This window comes from Amblyomma maculatum, chromosome 10, assembly GCF_055883805.1.
Source record: "Amblyomma maculatum isolate TAMU_Amacu chromosome 10, ASM5588380v1, whole genome shotgun sequence".
Classification (NCBI taxonomy): Eukaryota; Metazoa; Arthropoda; class Arachnida; order Ixodida; family Ixodidae; genus Amblyomma; species Amblyomma maculatum.
The window spans coordinates 40204527-40220937 of NC_139353.1; the positions used below are offsets into that span (position 1 = coordinate 40204527).

At 42.0% G+C, this 16411-nt stretch overlaps 1 protein-coding gene across 1 annotated transcript in view; it reads left to right on the forward strand.

The window, feature by feature from the left end:
- Positions 1–16411, forward strand: part of Fancm (FA complementation group M) — a 41262-nt gene that overhangs the window by 20863 nt on the left and 3988 nt on the right. The window contains exons 16-24 of the mRNA XM_084582538.1: positions 959–1059; positions 1958–2069; positions 2181–2224; positions 2308–2437; positions 3000–3208; positions 5081–5515; positions 7391–7444; positions 10349–10587; positions 14646–14725. Of these exons, the coding sequence (XP_084438664.1) occupies positions 959–1059; positions 1958–2069; positions 2181–2224; positions 2308–2437; positions 3000–3208; positions 5081–5515; positions 7391–7444; positions 10349–10587; positions 14646–14725 (1404 nt within the window). The remainder of the gene's footprint in view (positions 1–958; positions 1060–1957; positions 2070–2180; positions 2225–2307; positions 2438–2999; positions 3209–5080; positions 5516–7390; positions 7445–10348; positions 10588–14645; positions 14726–16411) is intronic.

Genomic DNA, 16411 nt, shown 5'->3' on the forward strand with positions numbered 1-16411 from the left:
TCAAAGTTGTTTGTGTTTTTCATACTTTATCTGAAATGATACGTTTGCATTTATTTTTTACCATTATGTTTGTAAATAACCCCCCAAGATATGCCTTGTGGGCACTGTAGGTGTTAGTAATAAATAAATATGTGTGTGGCCATCTATATGCTTTTGCAAGCATTGAGCGTGTTCATGTTGTTTTTCATTTCAGTTTGTGCTGCACATTTAAATGTAGCACTTGCTGTTTTACGAACACAGGGGTTTAATTGGACACCTTAATAGCCTAGGGAAGAAACAGCAGTTTACGTTAGGTAGTGAAGCACTGGAAGTAGTAGGCGAATATATCTATTTAGGACAGGTAGTAACTGCAGATCCGGACCATGAAAGGGAATAACAAGGAGAATAAGACTTACTGGTATCGCTCAAGAGAAAAGTATACAACAGTTACATCTTACTATGGGGCTGAAACATGGAAACTAACAAAGAGGGTTCTACTTAAGTTGAGGACAACGCAGAGGGCTATGGAAAGAAAAATGATAGGGGTAACATTAAGAGATAGGAAACGTGCAGAGTGGGTCAGAGAAATAACTCAAGTCAGTGGCATTCTAATGAAAATCAAGAAGAAGAAATGGGCATGGGCAGGACATGTAGTGCGAAGAAAGGATAACCGATGGTCGATTAGGGCAACAAACTGGATTCCAAGGGAAGGAAAGCATAGCAGGGGACGGCAGAAATTTAGGTGGGCGGGTGAGATTAAGAAATTCGCAGGGGTCAAGTGGATGCAGCTCACACAGGACCGGGTTAATTGGAGGAATATGGGAGAGGCCTTCGCCCTGCAGTGGGTATAGTCAGGCGGAGGATGATGATGATGATGAGCATAGGCACCTGAATATGTTTTCACTTCTCATTTGAGACACTGTGCAGAAATGGAGGGGCTTGCCTGGTTTTATTTCTGCAACGTGACGTCTCATTCCAGATAACGACAGCCCGGTTCAAGTGAGGAGAAAGCGGCCTCGTCGGAGGCAGATTTCATCTGCATCCTCAGCAGAGTCAGAGCCATCACCACCACCCAGACAGGTATGTTGGCTTGGGATTATATGCATACTTACTGGACATTACACTACCACTGATGACACTGGTACAGTGGTTATATGTGCCGTGTACCAGCTAAGTTGGAAGATTTTTAAGAACCGAAACTTTCTTTTGGGTTGAAATCAAGTTAATGTTGATTTTTGTTTTGCCTAGGTGAATGATTATTTAAAACTTTTCTTTTTTTTTAATTAACTCCTCATTTTTTTTAAATCTTGGTCCATCTTAACTGGAACTTCATCTGTCCTCTTGGACACTCCACTGCCGCTGATATCACTGGTACGGTGCAGCTAGCATCTATTCCAACCTGTTCATTGGTAGGCACTATCACTGTCCTGTATTAAGATACCTGCATGATCTTCCTGTTGGTGGCATTGTTTGATTGCTGCCTGCACAGTTTCAGTGTCTGACAATTTTTAAGTGTAAAATACTTCAAATTTGTCAGTTCAGCATGCCGTCACATAAATATATCCAGTGACGATTTGCTGAATTTCCTCCCAATCTATCCAAAATGTGATAGAGCTGGAACCACAACAAGGTAGTAAAATCTGAAACCTTCTTAGGCCCTGTATGGCACATCTCATCATGTATACTAATACCTTGCTACTCCCTTTGGCAAGGTCGTCATGCACATTGTTTTTCAAGGCCTTCTCCTATGAGCCTTCTTTAGGAGCAGGACTTCCTGTGAAAGAGGCTGGTGCAATTCTCAGCAGCATGTTTCGTTCTTACTCACACAATATGTTTCTTGCATTTCTGGTTCTAGAGACCACGCGAATTATTGCACAGCATGCCAAAAATTGTTATTCCTTTAATTCACTATGTGCAGTTGGTTTCTTCTACCATGCATACATAAAGAAAAGAAAAATAGCTTTGCAATTGCTTTCAGAGAAAATCCTCAAGAAGAGTCATTGTTGACAGTGATGACGACTTCCAAGTGCTTACTTGCAAGAAGCAACAGCCTGCACGAAAAGAAGCAGCATCGCAAATAAGAGCTAATAGTGAGTACATGCACTTCATTGGTTACTAGCACAATGGAGAAAGGATTTTTTAATTTTAAGCTTTCCGTCAAAAGCACGGGTATATTAGTGTAAATTTTGTTGCATTTTCAGAGGAGGCCAATACACCTGCAAGAAAAAAAACGAAGCAAACCTCGGTAGAGTAAACACACGTGGCTGTTTCCTTGGCCTGCCTTTATGAGTACTCTTCTGTATTTCTATATTTATTTTTATTTTTCAGAAGAAAAACAAAAATAATTTTGTCGAGCAAGAAGCCGACGTCTCTGCAGATGTAATAAATTCGACAGATGAGTCTGAAAACAGCAGCCTTGATCAGCTTGATGAAAGCTTTATTGATGACCAGACACAAGGTACATAATTTTTTCTGTCCTTTTGATCTAACTACGACAGCCAAGCTACTAATATACATTATCACTGCTTCATTATCTGAAGTAAAAGAAATTACTTTGAAAACGCCAGAAAAAAAATATAAATTGAGGTATAACGTTGGCGAGCCTTAAATATCTCTCTAGGTTCTTGGTGCCAAATACATAACTTTCACCTGACGAATTTACCCTACATATTGACATGCAAGCTTTATCTATTGCCATTATACAGCATAAATTATTAGTACATCAGACTAGTATTTTGTGATCACCTTTAAGTTCAATATATCTGTGTTTGACTGTATATTCATCCTCTATTCATTCGCTCGCCCACATAAGGTTTTTACCGTGCTTTCATAATGGTCCTTGATGTACTCACACATTTTCTCCATAGATTAAGCACATCTCTAAACAGCTGAAATTTCAACTTTGTGAGCCAGCGCAACATGTGAGTGACAGCGTAGCGATACAGATACACGTGACAGGCCCGCACCAACATTCACTGTTCGTGACTCAATGTGCGTGGCGTTTGCTCTCTCTGTTGCAGTCCCAAACAAGTCCCTGTACCTCCAAACGGTTCGCAGCCCAGTGGGTGCTTGTAAATTCAAAATTGGTCACACTAATCGTGTTCGATACTCGGAGGTGTTTTCACAACCTGTGCCTGAGGAAGACGACGACTACATCCAAGACAGCTTCTGTGTTGGCAATGACGACTCCTCAGTATTGCACCGACTGAGTTCTTCAGCCTCTGAAAAGGTGAGTGGTCTTTTTTGTTCCACATTTCGTAACGGATCCACCTGGGCTAGTCGTTTGAAAGGTGACTAAATGCATAGAAAGTAAGTGGGAAAGACAACTTGATGGCTATGAGTAATCAGCCAAGGTTGACTGGTAACGGGGAATGGACTCTCTGATGACCATTTGCTTTTTCTTCTCTAACACTTGGGAAAATAAACGTTAGTCTTCTCAGTTTTTTAGATATCTGCAGCATTTACATTTTGGCCTAGGCTTTCAATGTCCTTTCAATATGTCATTGAAAAAAATCCCTGCTGCAGCGGCCACTTTTCAATGGAGGCGAAAAGCAAGGTGCCCATGTGCACATTAAAGAACTCCAGGGGGTCAAAAGTTCCGAATCCCTCCACTACGACGTCTGATTTGGGACATTAAACTCCTTAAACCAAACCAATAATTCAGAAAGAATGAATCTTTCTTAGTATGATGGCCTCCCGCTAGGTAATCTTTTTTTTTTTTAACCAGTATTGTGCAGTCATGTGAGAATTCTCTGTTGGTTTACTAATGTTCTCAAATGATATTGAAATAGCAAAATCAGTGCTACGAGAAAAGTAGCACAGCAGAGTGTTTGTATAAAAAAAATTCAGGCGCAAAATAGAGTATAGAAACTGGCGGCTGGTTAAATCGGGAACATTTTAGTCCACCAGCTCTCTATAGACAGAACCCTAATTTCTATATTGAGTAGGAGCCTGCAAAACCAGCTCATGATAAATCTTCCACGCCACGATGGCTCAGGGGTCAGGGCACTTGACTCTTGAACCCAAGAAAAGTTGAACCCAAGGACATAGGTTCAATCCTGGCCACAATAGCCACTTATGAAGGAAGGCAAAAAGCAAGGCACCCATGTGCTGTGTGATGTCAGTGCATGTTGAGGAACATAGATGGTCAAAATCTTTAGAGCCCTCCACCATGGCATCCTTCATAGCCTCAGTCACTTTGGAACATTAAACCTTGTAAAAACTAAACTCTTGATAAGTCTTAGTTTAACCATGTGTTATTCTTTTAACTCTGCGGTGCAAAATAGTGACATTACTGTTTAAGCTTGTGGGCAGTGCCCCCTTCCTCTTTCTTTTTGCTTTTAACTGCCACGTCAAGGTCTCATACACTGTTAAATAATTCCGTATCCTACTAGCACATTGGAGGGCATAAATATACTAAAGAAATGGACCTGTATGCAAATTTTTGTGCTTAAATGCATTTGTGTTGCATTTCACTACAAGCGCATAGCATTGGTTTAACGGGCCAGACTGCCATGTGAATGAATGTAACACCTCCTTTGCAAAACTCGCTCAACCATGCTTTGTGACATAGGTCATGGAGAGCTGCGCAGATCTACTATCGCTGAAGGTACCTTTAGTGCGATAGCATTAAAGGCGTCCTTCTCCTGAGAATTTGACGGCATCATTGTATGCGACCACATGACATGGCTGAGCTGGAAGGCACTGTCAACTTAGGCTGCGCCTTTGAGATGAGAGCATGCCACTGGATTCCAGTCTTCCAGGAGCCCTTGATTTCGAGTTAGACACGGTGCCCCTAGGCCACACAGGTGTGTTTGTGTGGCTTTGTTAAAACCGTACATTATACCACTGTCGGGTGGGTTTTTATATAATGTGATAGCTTAGAACTGCACGCTAATTAGTGTGGATTAATAGAGACACTAATTAAGATCACTAATTAAAATAATTAAGCGAGTAGCAAAGTGCACGAACACGAATGAGGATCTGCGGGGGGGAGCCAGCAAATGAGAGTTTTTAACGCTGTCATGTCGTACCCTTTAAGGCGGAGCTTAAGTATGTCCTCCGCCCTTTTTTTTTTCTTTCTTTTTTTCATTTCTGTCAGGAGGAGCTTGAAGAGGGCTCTCTAATGCGCACTCCAGTGAAGACAAGGTTGCGCAAGAGGAGAATACAGATATTGTCCAGCGAAGATGAGTCACACTATAGTGAAACTGCTGTGAAGAGTCCTCAAGTCAGTACTGATGGTAATGCCGTCAGTGAGAGACGTCAGGGCAAACTGCCTATTCAGCTGGGCCCAAAAAGCTCGGGGAATGTCGCAGTACCCGAGGTCCCGGGATGTGCATTAGCCGATTTGCCTGGACATCGGGCAGCCAAGGTGTCGCCCGCCTCATCGGTTACTTCTCAAATGTTGTCGAGGGAAGAGCGACTACGCCTGCAGAAGGTTAAGAAGGAAGAATTCCGCCGAATGCATATGGCAAGTGTCCTGAGCGCAACAAGCTCATCTGCGGCGTGTGTTCATCAGTCACCCCCTAAAGCACAGGTATGTTCTGGGCCTGTTAGTTGTTCAGTATGACAATGCATGGGAGACATGGCTGCGATAGATGCGGACTCTGCAGTTGTCGACTTGAAGCTGACTTCATTTCAAAAGGAAATTAATCAGTGAGGGTGATCAGTTTCAATCAGCGAGGGTGATTAGGGTCATGAAACTCCTATCATTGTAAATACTACAGTTCTTAAGACTCATTTCAGGTATTTGATAAAGATATCATAATTTTCAGCTGAAATGAGGCATTCCTGTAAACTCGTTTAATGTTCTGTAGTTTGTAATTTTTCTCCTCTTCAGTCTTTTGTATGCTAACCACAGCTACCTGAAGATAGTAGCAGTTTGTTGCTTAGTTGATGGACTGTTTATTTGTTCTAGGGTCTTATTTTTGTTACTTTTTGGAACATTTTATTGCCTTAGTATTCACCACATGTGCCTAATCTGGTGGGCCATTACACTAGACACTGATATTATCACATGCAGGTGTCATTCTCAGTGGGAAGGGAAGGGTATGATGCTGGACTTTGACAAATTGGTAATCAGTAATTCTCTTTAATGAAAACATATTTGCTGCAAGAACGCTCGTAGTTTTTAGACTGCACCCTCTTCCATGGCATTTATTTGTAGAATCCAAAATGTATAGCATTCACTCTTCTTTTTGAAAACACAGTTCAGTAAGACAAAGGGCGTAGAGAGAAGACACGGATCTATTTCCTTCGTCTTTTTTCTCTATGTGTTCAAGGTGTTGTACGAACTAGTTCACATTTCGATTCTACTTGTCTTTTTATTGGCCTACTGTTGTCGTAAAACCAAAGAATTGAAGTTATTGCAAATACCTGCGCTTGTCGCTTTTTTATAATATCATTTACTCTAGAACAGGAATCGATAAAGATATGTGTCTAAAGGAACCAACATATGTATCTGCACGACCGGACCATTCCCGAAAAGTGCGTGAATATGCTTGCCGGATAAACTTATTTAAAAACAGCTTCTTCCCTAAAACAGTACATGAGTGGAATGGTTTACCTGAAGAAATTGTTTCTGGGACCCCTTCGTCTTTTATCCAGGACCTGAAGAATATTCTTTTTTAATTGATTTTAGCATTGCTTTCAACTTCACTTGTCTGTATTTCCGGTGTCCTCTAGTGTGATTAAGTGATGCAAATATCTAGACAACTACTTGTATACGTACCATTTTATTTTTCACTGCTCGTTTCATGCCTTTCAATTTACAGCTGAATTTGTACTATGTCATCTGTGCACTCATATTGTTTTGTTTTTTTCTCTTTCCTCTCTACACTAATGCCTGCAAGGGCGCTGTAGGTATGTAAATAAATAAGTAAATAAATAAATAAATCATGTCAACTTATTTATGGCTGCTGTTATTGCTGCTAAATAAAGGTTGCAGGCAATTAAAGGAGTAGAGGCATGTATTGCTTTCACAACTGGAAATACCCAGCTGTAATGAAGCTGCCTTTTGTGGCAAAAAAAATATCTGAAGGATTGCTTTAGGCAAGTGTACTCGGTATGATGTGCAAACTTGTATGAAGATGTCGGATAGCAAATTTTTAAATAAACAGTTAGTCATTGCATATCTTTTCTACTAACTGTTTGCAATTAACCAGTGTGAATGCAAGGGGTCAGGTTTACAACCAGTCAAAAATAAAAACGTAAAATGTAAGCCTTTCATTGCTTTCAGCTTTACATCCTGTGACAGGGCCAATTTCATTCCAATCGGTAGCCTGCTGAGGCCTAGCTTTGAATACCCTACCCTGTTAAGGCAAACATGTGGACTATTTCTACTGCTTAGTTGAGTTTAATCACAAAAAGTGATCTGTCTTGGTTGTGACTGCTGTACTTTTTCTATGTTCAGGTCGAAAGTATTATTACAGTTATTGTGGACACGAGGGAGATAGCTTCAGGAACGGTAAGTATAGCACTTTATTAATTTACTTTAGCTTAACCAGAGTGAGAATTCATAGGTCTTATTTTTGGTAGCTGTTGTGCGGCATGTTAGCATATAAGTAGTTTTGCTACAGTTGTCTCTGTCGTCACAAAGCCTTAAAAAATTCAGGGGTTACTTTGACTGTCTAAAGTGGTGAGAGGCGAAAGCCTTTCTCGTCGCAACTGCTAGTACGAATTATAGCCGAATCATTTGTGGTTGGTCCGGCAGAATGGTGGCAGCACCCAATAGCAGCCGTCGCAATTGCTCAGTCGACGGAGTAATCGCGACGGCAGCCACTGGGTGCCGCCACCAGTCTGCCATGTGGTGTGACGGGGTAGAGCAAAATGTTTGATGGTTGTATCAGGCGCGCACCCTTGCGACGGCTGCTACTGGTGGCGCCACCAGTCGTACGGTGAGCAGTTGTGATTAATTATCGATAATGCATTAACTAATAATTGTTTCATTGTGAAATTCAGAAGGTAGTTTCATTTTTATTACCACTCCTAATCATTAGTTGGACCTCACTGGTGTTAGTTAGGCATTACAAAACGCAGACACTTCTGTTCACAGACACTTCCATTCAGGGGCACGATACAATGAGGCATTAGAGGCTTTCGCCTCAAAAGTGCTATCTACTTTTTAAAATGCATTAACATCAAGTCGTGAATGCAAAGGTTAGGCTGCACAGCTTGTGTCATTATCGTTTATAAAAGAAGAAAAATCGTGGTCATGCCATGCTTTGCATTCATGTCGTGTCTCTGTTAACTTATAGCTCAGGAGCGCAAGTTCGTCTGAGGGACACTGAGGAAAGATTCAGTTCGTTCGTGCAGAAGGCGTGCTTCTTTCTGACTGCAGAAAGACCAGTGTCACTCAAAACGGAACTGTTGCAGGCTAAATAAGACCAAGCGGAAAAATATGGGTGCCTCCATCAGTGGCTCAATTCGCAAGTAAAATATGTGTGTCAACACCGATTTCCAGATGTACATTTCGGAAGCTTCATTACTGCCATTCACTTCAATACGGTAGCAACCACCTTTTGAGTTTATAAATGATGCATTTCGATGGGCATAGTTTTGCCATTTTGCCAGCAAGGTGGCACCATTTGTAAAGAAACAGTGTTATGGCACAGTGTGGCTAGCAGCCTCAGTCTTAAGCGAATAACATTGTTCTGAATTTCGACTTCATATGCGCTCACTGCGACCCTGTTCGTATGTACTCATTGCGAGCCTGTACGGTGGTCTTCTTTAGCATTTAGATGTCAGTTATTTTTGCAAATTTTCTGTTTCCAATGGCTAATTTCCACAAAATGAAAAGGGAAGACGAAAATTTCATTTGCATACAGAGAGCATGGAAAGAACTAGCAACGTAGCAGCTGTTAACCGCTCTATATTAGAACGAAAAGCTTTACTGCTCCATGTCTGCCAAGGTCAAGTTTGCCGTGCGTTTGGCCTTGATCACAGGTGCGGCTTGTGAAGCTAGCGGCATACGCTTCTTTTTCCTTGCACACCTTCCAGACTCGCTTCGAAGACACTCAGCTGCAAGTGCTTGCCCGGCTCTGCTGTTGCGATACCATGTGACCAGGAAAGGGTGTAACAGTTGCTTCACTTCGCATCTGTCGGCTTCATTGCTGTAATACCGCAGTTGCTTTGTCGGCTGTTTCTCCTCCAGTTTAGCCTTGGATGAGGTGCGCACTGTACCGACTGCGTCAACTCTTTAACAGCAGTGGTGTCAGGCCGTGCCTGATCACCCAGCAGCTCTTTTTGCTCTGCAAATCTAGATTTAGAGTTAAACATCACCAGTTTTCTCTGCTGGTTGGGAATTTTGCACATACTGTAACAGAACTGTGGTTTAATTCTGTACAGTAGGTTTCACAATTCGGCAGGCTTTTTCTAAAGTGGAATGTGTACCTTGCATAGTATCTAAAAAGAACAGTGAAAAACTGTCATCGCTGCAAGTGCCTTTTTTTTTTCTTTTTTTTTTTTTCTTTAGCATTTCAAGCTGTGATGCATTAGCACTAGTGAAAGAGCTGTGATGACATTGAGGCTCATCATCATTAGCTGTTTGAGTAGCGCCACCCATGGTTGGTTAGTTCAGGCACGAGTTAATTCCAGTATGTGATACAGTGTCGCTTTGTGGATGGCTGAGGTAATGGTTTCAGGTTGGTTAAGTGTCATAGGAGCCTTTGAATGTCCTACAAACAGCGTCAGTCTTCATCTCGGCCATCTCATATTGTGCAGAACGTTCTCATCCACTGCAAGCTTGTCCTGCCAATCGGTGTCCGTGGGATTGAAATCGCACTCAAGTCCGGCAATTCAGAGATAATTTACCAACTTCTTTTCAACGAGTTACACGTCTTCATTTCTTTCGCACATTGGCTTCAGATGGCGAACTAAATGGTGACGCTTTTTAGTCGTTGCTTTCATAGCTGAAATGGCAGCCCATCCCACGTGAAGACAAAGAAATCATTCACAGAGGGCAGCGCATGCAATGAGATGCCAGAACAAGGAAGCAGCTTGCTGCAAAATGTCGCTAACTATACAGTTAGGTGGCCTCCTGCTCTACCACTCGCCAAAACACGCTTCTTGGAGAGATCAACACCACAGCACATCCACTTTGGGCAGCATAGCAAATTCTCTCGTAAAGTTCTGGAAAAGTCCAATAACCATAAAACACCGTGGATGGACTGGTTGTACCCTTGAAGTATGTTAGTAAGCATGGACTTGAGTTGACTATCTAGGAACAGAAGTATTTGTGCTGCCTGGATATGGGCAAAAAGTTTGGCTTTTGGTACATTTCTGTTCCATACTCTCATTTTTTGCATCCCGTGCTTGGTGCATGTTCATTGCATTTCCAGTATTGAAAGGTTTCGTGTTCCTTCTGTGACAGACGCTTGTGTCAACGCTGCGTGCCTGTGAGGGTGTCCGGGTGGAGGTCCACTCGTTGTCCGTTGGAAGCCTCGTGGTAGGGCGCCGGTGCTGCATCATGCGCCGGGCCCTGGCCGACTTTGGTAATCCCCAGAACCACTCGCGCCTTGTGGACGAAGTGCGGCAGTTGTTCGAGCTCTACGACCGGCCATGCGTCATCCTCGAGAGGCCACAGCGAGTCAAGCCTGGCGAGCGACCTTTGTGAGCTTGCTCTTTCATTTGTCTAGTCTAATCGGATTCAGTTTAGAGTGAGGGACTCACTACTTGCCTTTCACGTTACTGAACAGGCACTCTCAGTTACAGTAACTGACCAAAGCCAGGTTATTGTTTTTTTATGGAAAAAAGCAGAGAATAGAGAGGAAGTTAGGTATGATTACATCAGATTCTTTAAAATTTCTACTGCTTCTCCAAAAGAGTGTCTAAGGCTTATGCGTGGGCACAAGTTAAAGAAGTGAATGTTACTGCAGTTTTTAATACACTACTCACACATTGCTTATATGAAAGATATTGACCAACACCAATATGTGACGCAAGAAAGATGTGGTGGCGCTGTTGTCAGCAGCCTAAGCTGACTGATGGTGAAAAAAAGGCTTAGTGCCTATAGGTATACATGGAACCAAAATTTTCAAAGCAGCTTTCTCATTTCGCACTGCATCTATGAAGTCAACTCTTGGTGCGGAGTAACCATGAATAGATTGTAAAGGTATGAAATCTTATTGCACAGGCGGAGTATATTTAAACCGCTGGCAAGCATATGGAGATACCAGTCGCGAGCACGTCCCACGAAAACACACATAATAAGGACTTACCAAGGTAATTTCCCGGTTTCAGAGAGCATCATTAAATGTGGCCGATGGTTGAAAGTTTGTGAATGCTTTGAAAAAAAGTGTGACAAAGTACGCTCGATCATTTTGAGATCAATGTATTTTTAAAATGCCCCTATAAATGTCCATTATAAAGCCAAACATACGCTTCAGCTTCTCGTGTAGTCTGACATGCTGCTGCACAGGCGACATTCCCTCTTAAATCCAGCCATTCAAACGATACAGCCATGTGGAACACAGTCCTCACTCAGCATGATAAATGACCCGTGCGCAGCCGAGCAGGCGACTAAAACTGCCGTCTGACACCTAAATCGTGTTCACGGACACCAGCATTGTCTGTGCTCGAATAGGGCGTAGTCTGCATCGCCATCTGCTAAAGTGATCGTTCTCATTTGTTTCCTTACAATCATTTTGGAGAAGTGCTTTTTGAATATAGTTTTGTCGAGGCTACATAGCATGAATTACTGGGATTTGTAAGCAAATTAAGTGCACACGGCAGCATATCAGGCTGCAGAGGAAGCTTTCCCGATTCAGAGAAACAACAAGATGATAGCGAGTCTGTCGGCGGTATGTATGGCTTCGTAACAACACATTTATAGCGGCGCTCTAAAGCTAGATTTGATTCAGAATGACGTAGTATACTTTGTCACACATTTCATCAAACCGCTCGCAAACTTTTAATAATCGCCAGCCTCCATTGATACTCAGTGAAATGGGAAAAATATTAAGGTAAGTTTTGTTTACATGTATTTCTACGAATCGCGCTCTTGACTCGTACCTTGTGCATTTCGTGGTGTTTTAAAAATGCTCCGCATTTCGAATGATGTTTTATACTTTTTCAGTCTGTTCTAAGGTGTTTTTGGTTACTCTGCACTAAAGCACAGCATCACTGGCGCCCTGTGAAAATAGAAAACTGTTTTGAAAACATTCGCTTCCTTGTATTCCTATGGGAGCTAAGCCTGCTTTTCACCCCCAGTCTGCTGCGATGTCCGTGAACGCCTCCTTTGTTTGTAAGCACACAAATGATTTGCTGGCATAGTTGGGCATAAGTATACCTTGACTGTTTTTGTTTACTGGCCTTAGCATAATTACAGTTATTTGCCCAGTTCATTTTAGATTAATAGAATACTATTGTGTGCTGATCTGGTCAAAAAAAGAAAGGCCACGTGGTTGATGAGATGCATTTCACTGCTTTCAATTTTTTATCTGTGTATCTTGTCTAAGAATTGAAGCTGTCCTGCAGTGAAGCGCTGACATTATCGGTGTAGTACTCCACATGACCCCATCTCCGAAAAACATCAGATTTATGTGCATGGTGTTCTTTTTCGTTCACGATTGCTTGTAGCATGATATTATGTTTCACACTTTCTTCAGTGTACCCTTCAGTAAAAAGCAACACTCCCTTTGCATTGCTGATTATGTGCTTTTCGCTTTCGTCACTAGATGGCATTGCGCTGTTATAAATTTTTTTTTATAAAGCCGTAACCACCGTACAGCAAAATTTTCTTCAGCGACACATACGTCCTTTTGCTGTATAAGCTTTGAATGTACAGACTAAAATGGACACTACTTTATACTAAAAATTTATAATTAGTAATTACTCTCCGGTGGAGGAGTTTTCAACACAGCGCTTTTGCACACATGGAATCGCCATTGCACTCATTGATCGTGGTTTCCAACATCGGACTACATAAAAACAGTCTCATGCACCAACTGAATAATACCCTGTCACACGAGCAAGCAAAAAATCTTTCACCTAAGCAGTCTTTTAGCGAGTTGAAAGACTTGCATTCAAAAGGAGTGGCATAGCAGATGCACAGCGCTGGCGATCTTTTTAGCATTTCCTACCGAGGACACTATCGGAAAGCGTGGCGCTAGATCTTAAAACAAAACCACTCAGAATAAACCGACGTATAGAAACATATAAATCAAATAAATGTTTTATTTTATGTTGTTTATAGTAAATTTAGCTAAAGTATGTTCACAAATGTTAAATTAAAAAAGAAGGCACGCATACGCATCAGCGGTTAGCGTCATCACGTGATATCTTCCAACTGCTTACAAGAGTGCTGCAGAAAAACTACAGTATTGTGCCTAGTTAACCTTCTGCGAAGCGTAAAACTTTTTTATAATATATAAACATGACACGAATATTCACTTTCGCTTCCTTTATTTATTCAAAGATAACCATTGGTGTCCACTGGGCTGGAGTACTTCTTTCCAGCCGTAAAAGAGATCGGCGATCTCCGCTTACGGTAAAGACCGCTTCTGGAAAGGCGATTGAACTCTGTCATGTGTCTGTGGATGAAACTCTTTTTGGGAAGGTGTCTTTTTGTTCAAATGCCTTTACAGTGCCCGTGTGACACGGGTATAAGTCTCTATAAAAATTTTCTACATCATTTCTAACAAAACAGTTTTGGAATCGTCCAAGCTTTCCACTACGCGGAAAATAATTAGACGCTTGCTCCTAATGTCGTTTTTCCCCTTAAATAAACCTGTACCTCCGTAAGATGTATTGTCGGCCTAGTTGGTGCAGAACTTCAGACATCTTATAGTAGCGCGAAAAAAACACACACAAGACAGGGTACAGGACGAGCGCTAACTGCCAACTGTTTATTGGAAGGAAAAAGGAACGTATATTTAAGTTCTGCACCAACTAGGCCGACAACACATCTTACTGAAGCATATTTCTTCTACTGCAGGCCCATCTTTATGTGTTTCCTCTTCCTACCCTCAAGTGGACACTTTGGTCACGTACATAGTCGCTTCCACGGTCCGAGCAAGGAGCCTCTCTTTCAACACCTGAGTGGCCGAGGGTTTAAATATACGTTCCTCTTTCCTTCCAATAAACAGTTGGCAGTTAGCACTCGTCCTGTACCCTGTCTTGTGTGTGTTTTTTTCGCGCTGCTATAAGATGTCTAAACCTGTACCTTTGTGGCAATGCTTTATGTAACTCGAAATCATAGACAGCTAGATTATGGCTTTTTGTTACTGTAGTGCAGTGATACATCCTCAAGTGATGCTTATTCAGGGCTGATTATTGCCTTGGCAAAAGAGATTTAAATGTTGGCCACTTTAGTAGCTTCACCCCACAATCTTGTGTACTTGTTGTGTTTTTGTATGCATAGGCCAAAACTGGAGGTTGGAGTGCGAGCACCAGGCTCTCATATTTTATGGCCATTTGAAATCTTGTGACAATATATTTCATTGTCAAGGTCAGCATATTTTCTTTTTGTGTGTTTCTTCAGTTGTAGGGCTAGTGTTAGTTTGAGGATAACGTCGTTATGTACAGAGTATGAAATCAAGAAAGGCTATCAAGTTTTTATCCAAGACATGGTGGTGTTTGCTCATACTGCAGCTATTTGTTTGAGGTCTGCTTACGTATTATTTGACGCTTCCTTCTTTTTTTTTTTTTTTCTGCTGTTGTGGGCTCAGCAAGAGGACGAAATACTTTGACTCAACATTGGCGTTCCTGGTCACCACACATGCCAAGGTCTTCTTCTCGCAATCTCAAGGTGTGTAACTCATGCATTACCACTCCTCATGGCATAGTTCACCTCTCTTTTGGTTGTTTAGGACTCTACCTTCCCACCCCTAGCTTTCTATAGACCTTTCAGAACAAGGTCAAAAGGTGGTTAACTTTGTTCGTTCAACAGGAAAAGTTGAGGATTAAGGGGCAACTCTGAGGGGTTCTTTTTTTTTTTTTTTTAACGTTTCGAGTTCCAAATCGCATCACATTTCTTCGAGTCCCCTATCTTTGGTACAAAAGAAGAAAAAGTTCCAGAGGGCACTTTGGACCATTAAAGTGCGATGAGGAGGATCAGCCCTCCACTACTGCACCTCTATCTCCCTCTCTTCTTTCACTCCCCCCCTTCCTCCCTTCCTTTACGGCATGGTACATGTGTCAGGGAAGAATTGTGATAAATACTGCGCCTTTTCTATCCTGTAAATCAATTTTAAACGCCGCCGATGCCTACTGTACTAATGCCTCCTAGACATCTGGGTCTGCTTCTGTTTGCTGTGTGGTATGGCGTTCAAGGAAGCACCAAATGAAAGGTGCCGCACGGACGCCTGGATTGGACCGTCTGGTGACGTCATGACCTGTAGTGACGGTGATGGTACATCACGCGCCCCTTGTTGAACACAACTAGTATTTAATTGAACGCATTAAAGTTCACCGGCATTCTATAATTCGTTTACAGGAAAGGAAAGGCGCAGTATCTGTCACTCGCGGAATCTTGCTATCCTCACGGTAGATAAGAGGAATTATGAAGAGCGTTTCACGATCCAGTGCATGGCACAATTGGGAAAGCACTCGGCTGGGGATCTAGGGTATGAAGGTTCAATTCCTGGTGGAGACAAGGTTTAGTAATTTATTTTTAACTCTCTCTCTCAAAAGCGTGACACCTCTGCTGATAACCTTCTGTCAACCTTCCATCGAAACGATGAGGCATTAAAGGCTTTCGCCTTAAAAATGTTCAGCAAAATACCAAGTAGAAGTACATTAAAAATGCAAAAGCCAGGAAGCTGATATTGAAAATAGGTTCCGGCCAACCTACAACGCCACATGCCAACTTGTGACATCATAGATAGAGTCCCAAAACATGTTTTGCGCGCTTTGATTGTCTAAACTAGTGACTGCAAATAACAGCTGGGGTCAGTATTAGTCAGAAATGCCCAAAAGCCAACTAAAAATTTTGAAACAAACACAACAGATATAGATGGCAGTGCTTTCAGCGATGGCATGTACCCAAGGTTGCGTTCCCTGACTGAGGCCACGAAATGGTAAAGTTTAAAAAAAAAATCATTGGTGCTACAACAGAATATCAAGCGGCTGTTAAATTTTATGCGGGTATCTAGAAAACTGAGAATGTTCTGGGAAAGTTTCAGTAAAATTTAAGGAGGTTAAGGAAACGCCAGAGCTGCCCTTTAAGCTCTCCCCTGCTCTCCCCACAGGCTAAAAAAGAGGTTTCTCTGAAGGTCATGAAAAATTTTTTAAGAGTATGATACCTGTTAGCATTTTATTACAATTGTTGTAGCACTCGAGGTTGGTCAGTGGTAGCTCAGGTACACATCTTCGGATGGCAGTGAGTGGTAGCAAATTTCTGAGGCTCACAGGTATTGCTTAAACTTTACAAAAGACTGAAGTTAGTTCAGTGCTGCTTTGTCTTGCAGCTGTGCATTGCTTAGTGTTTCTTTTG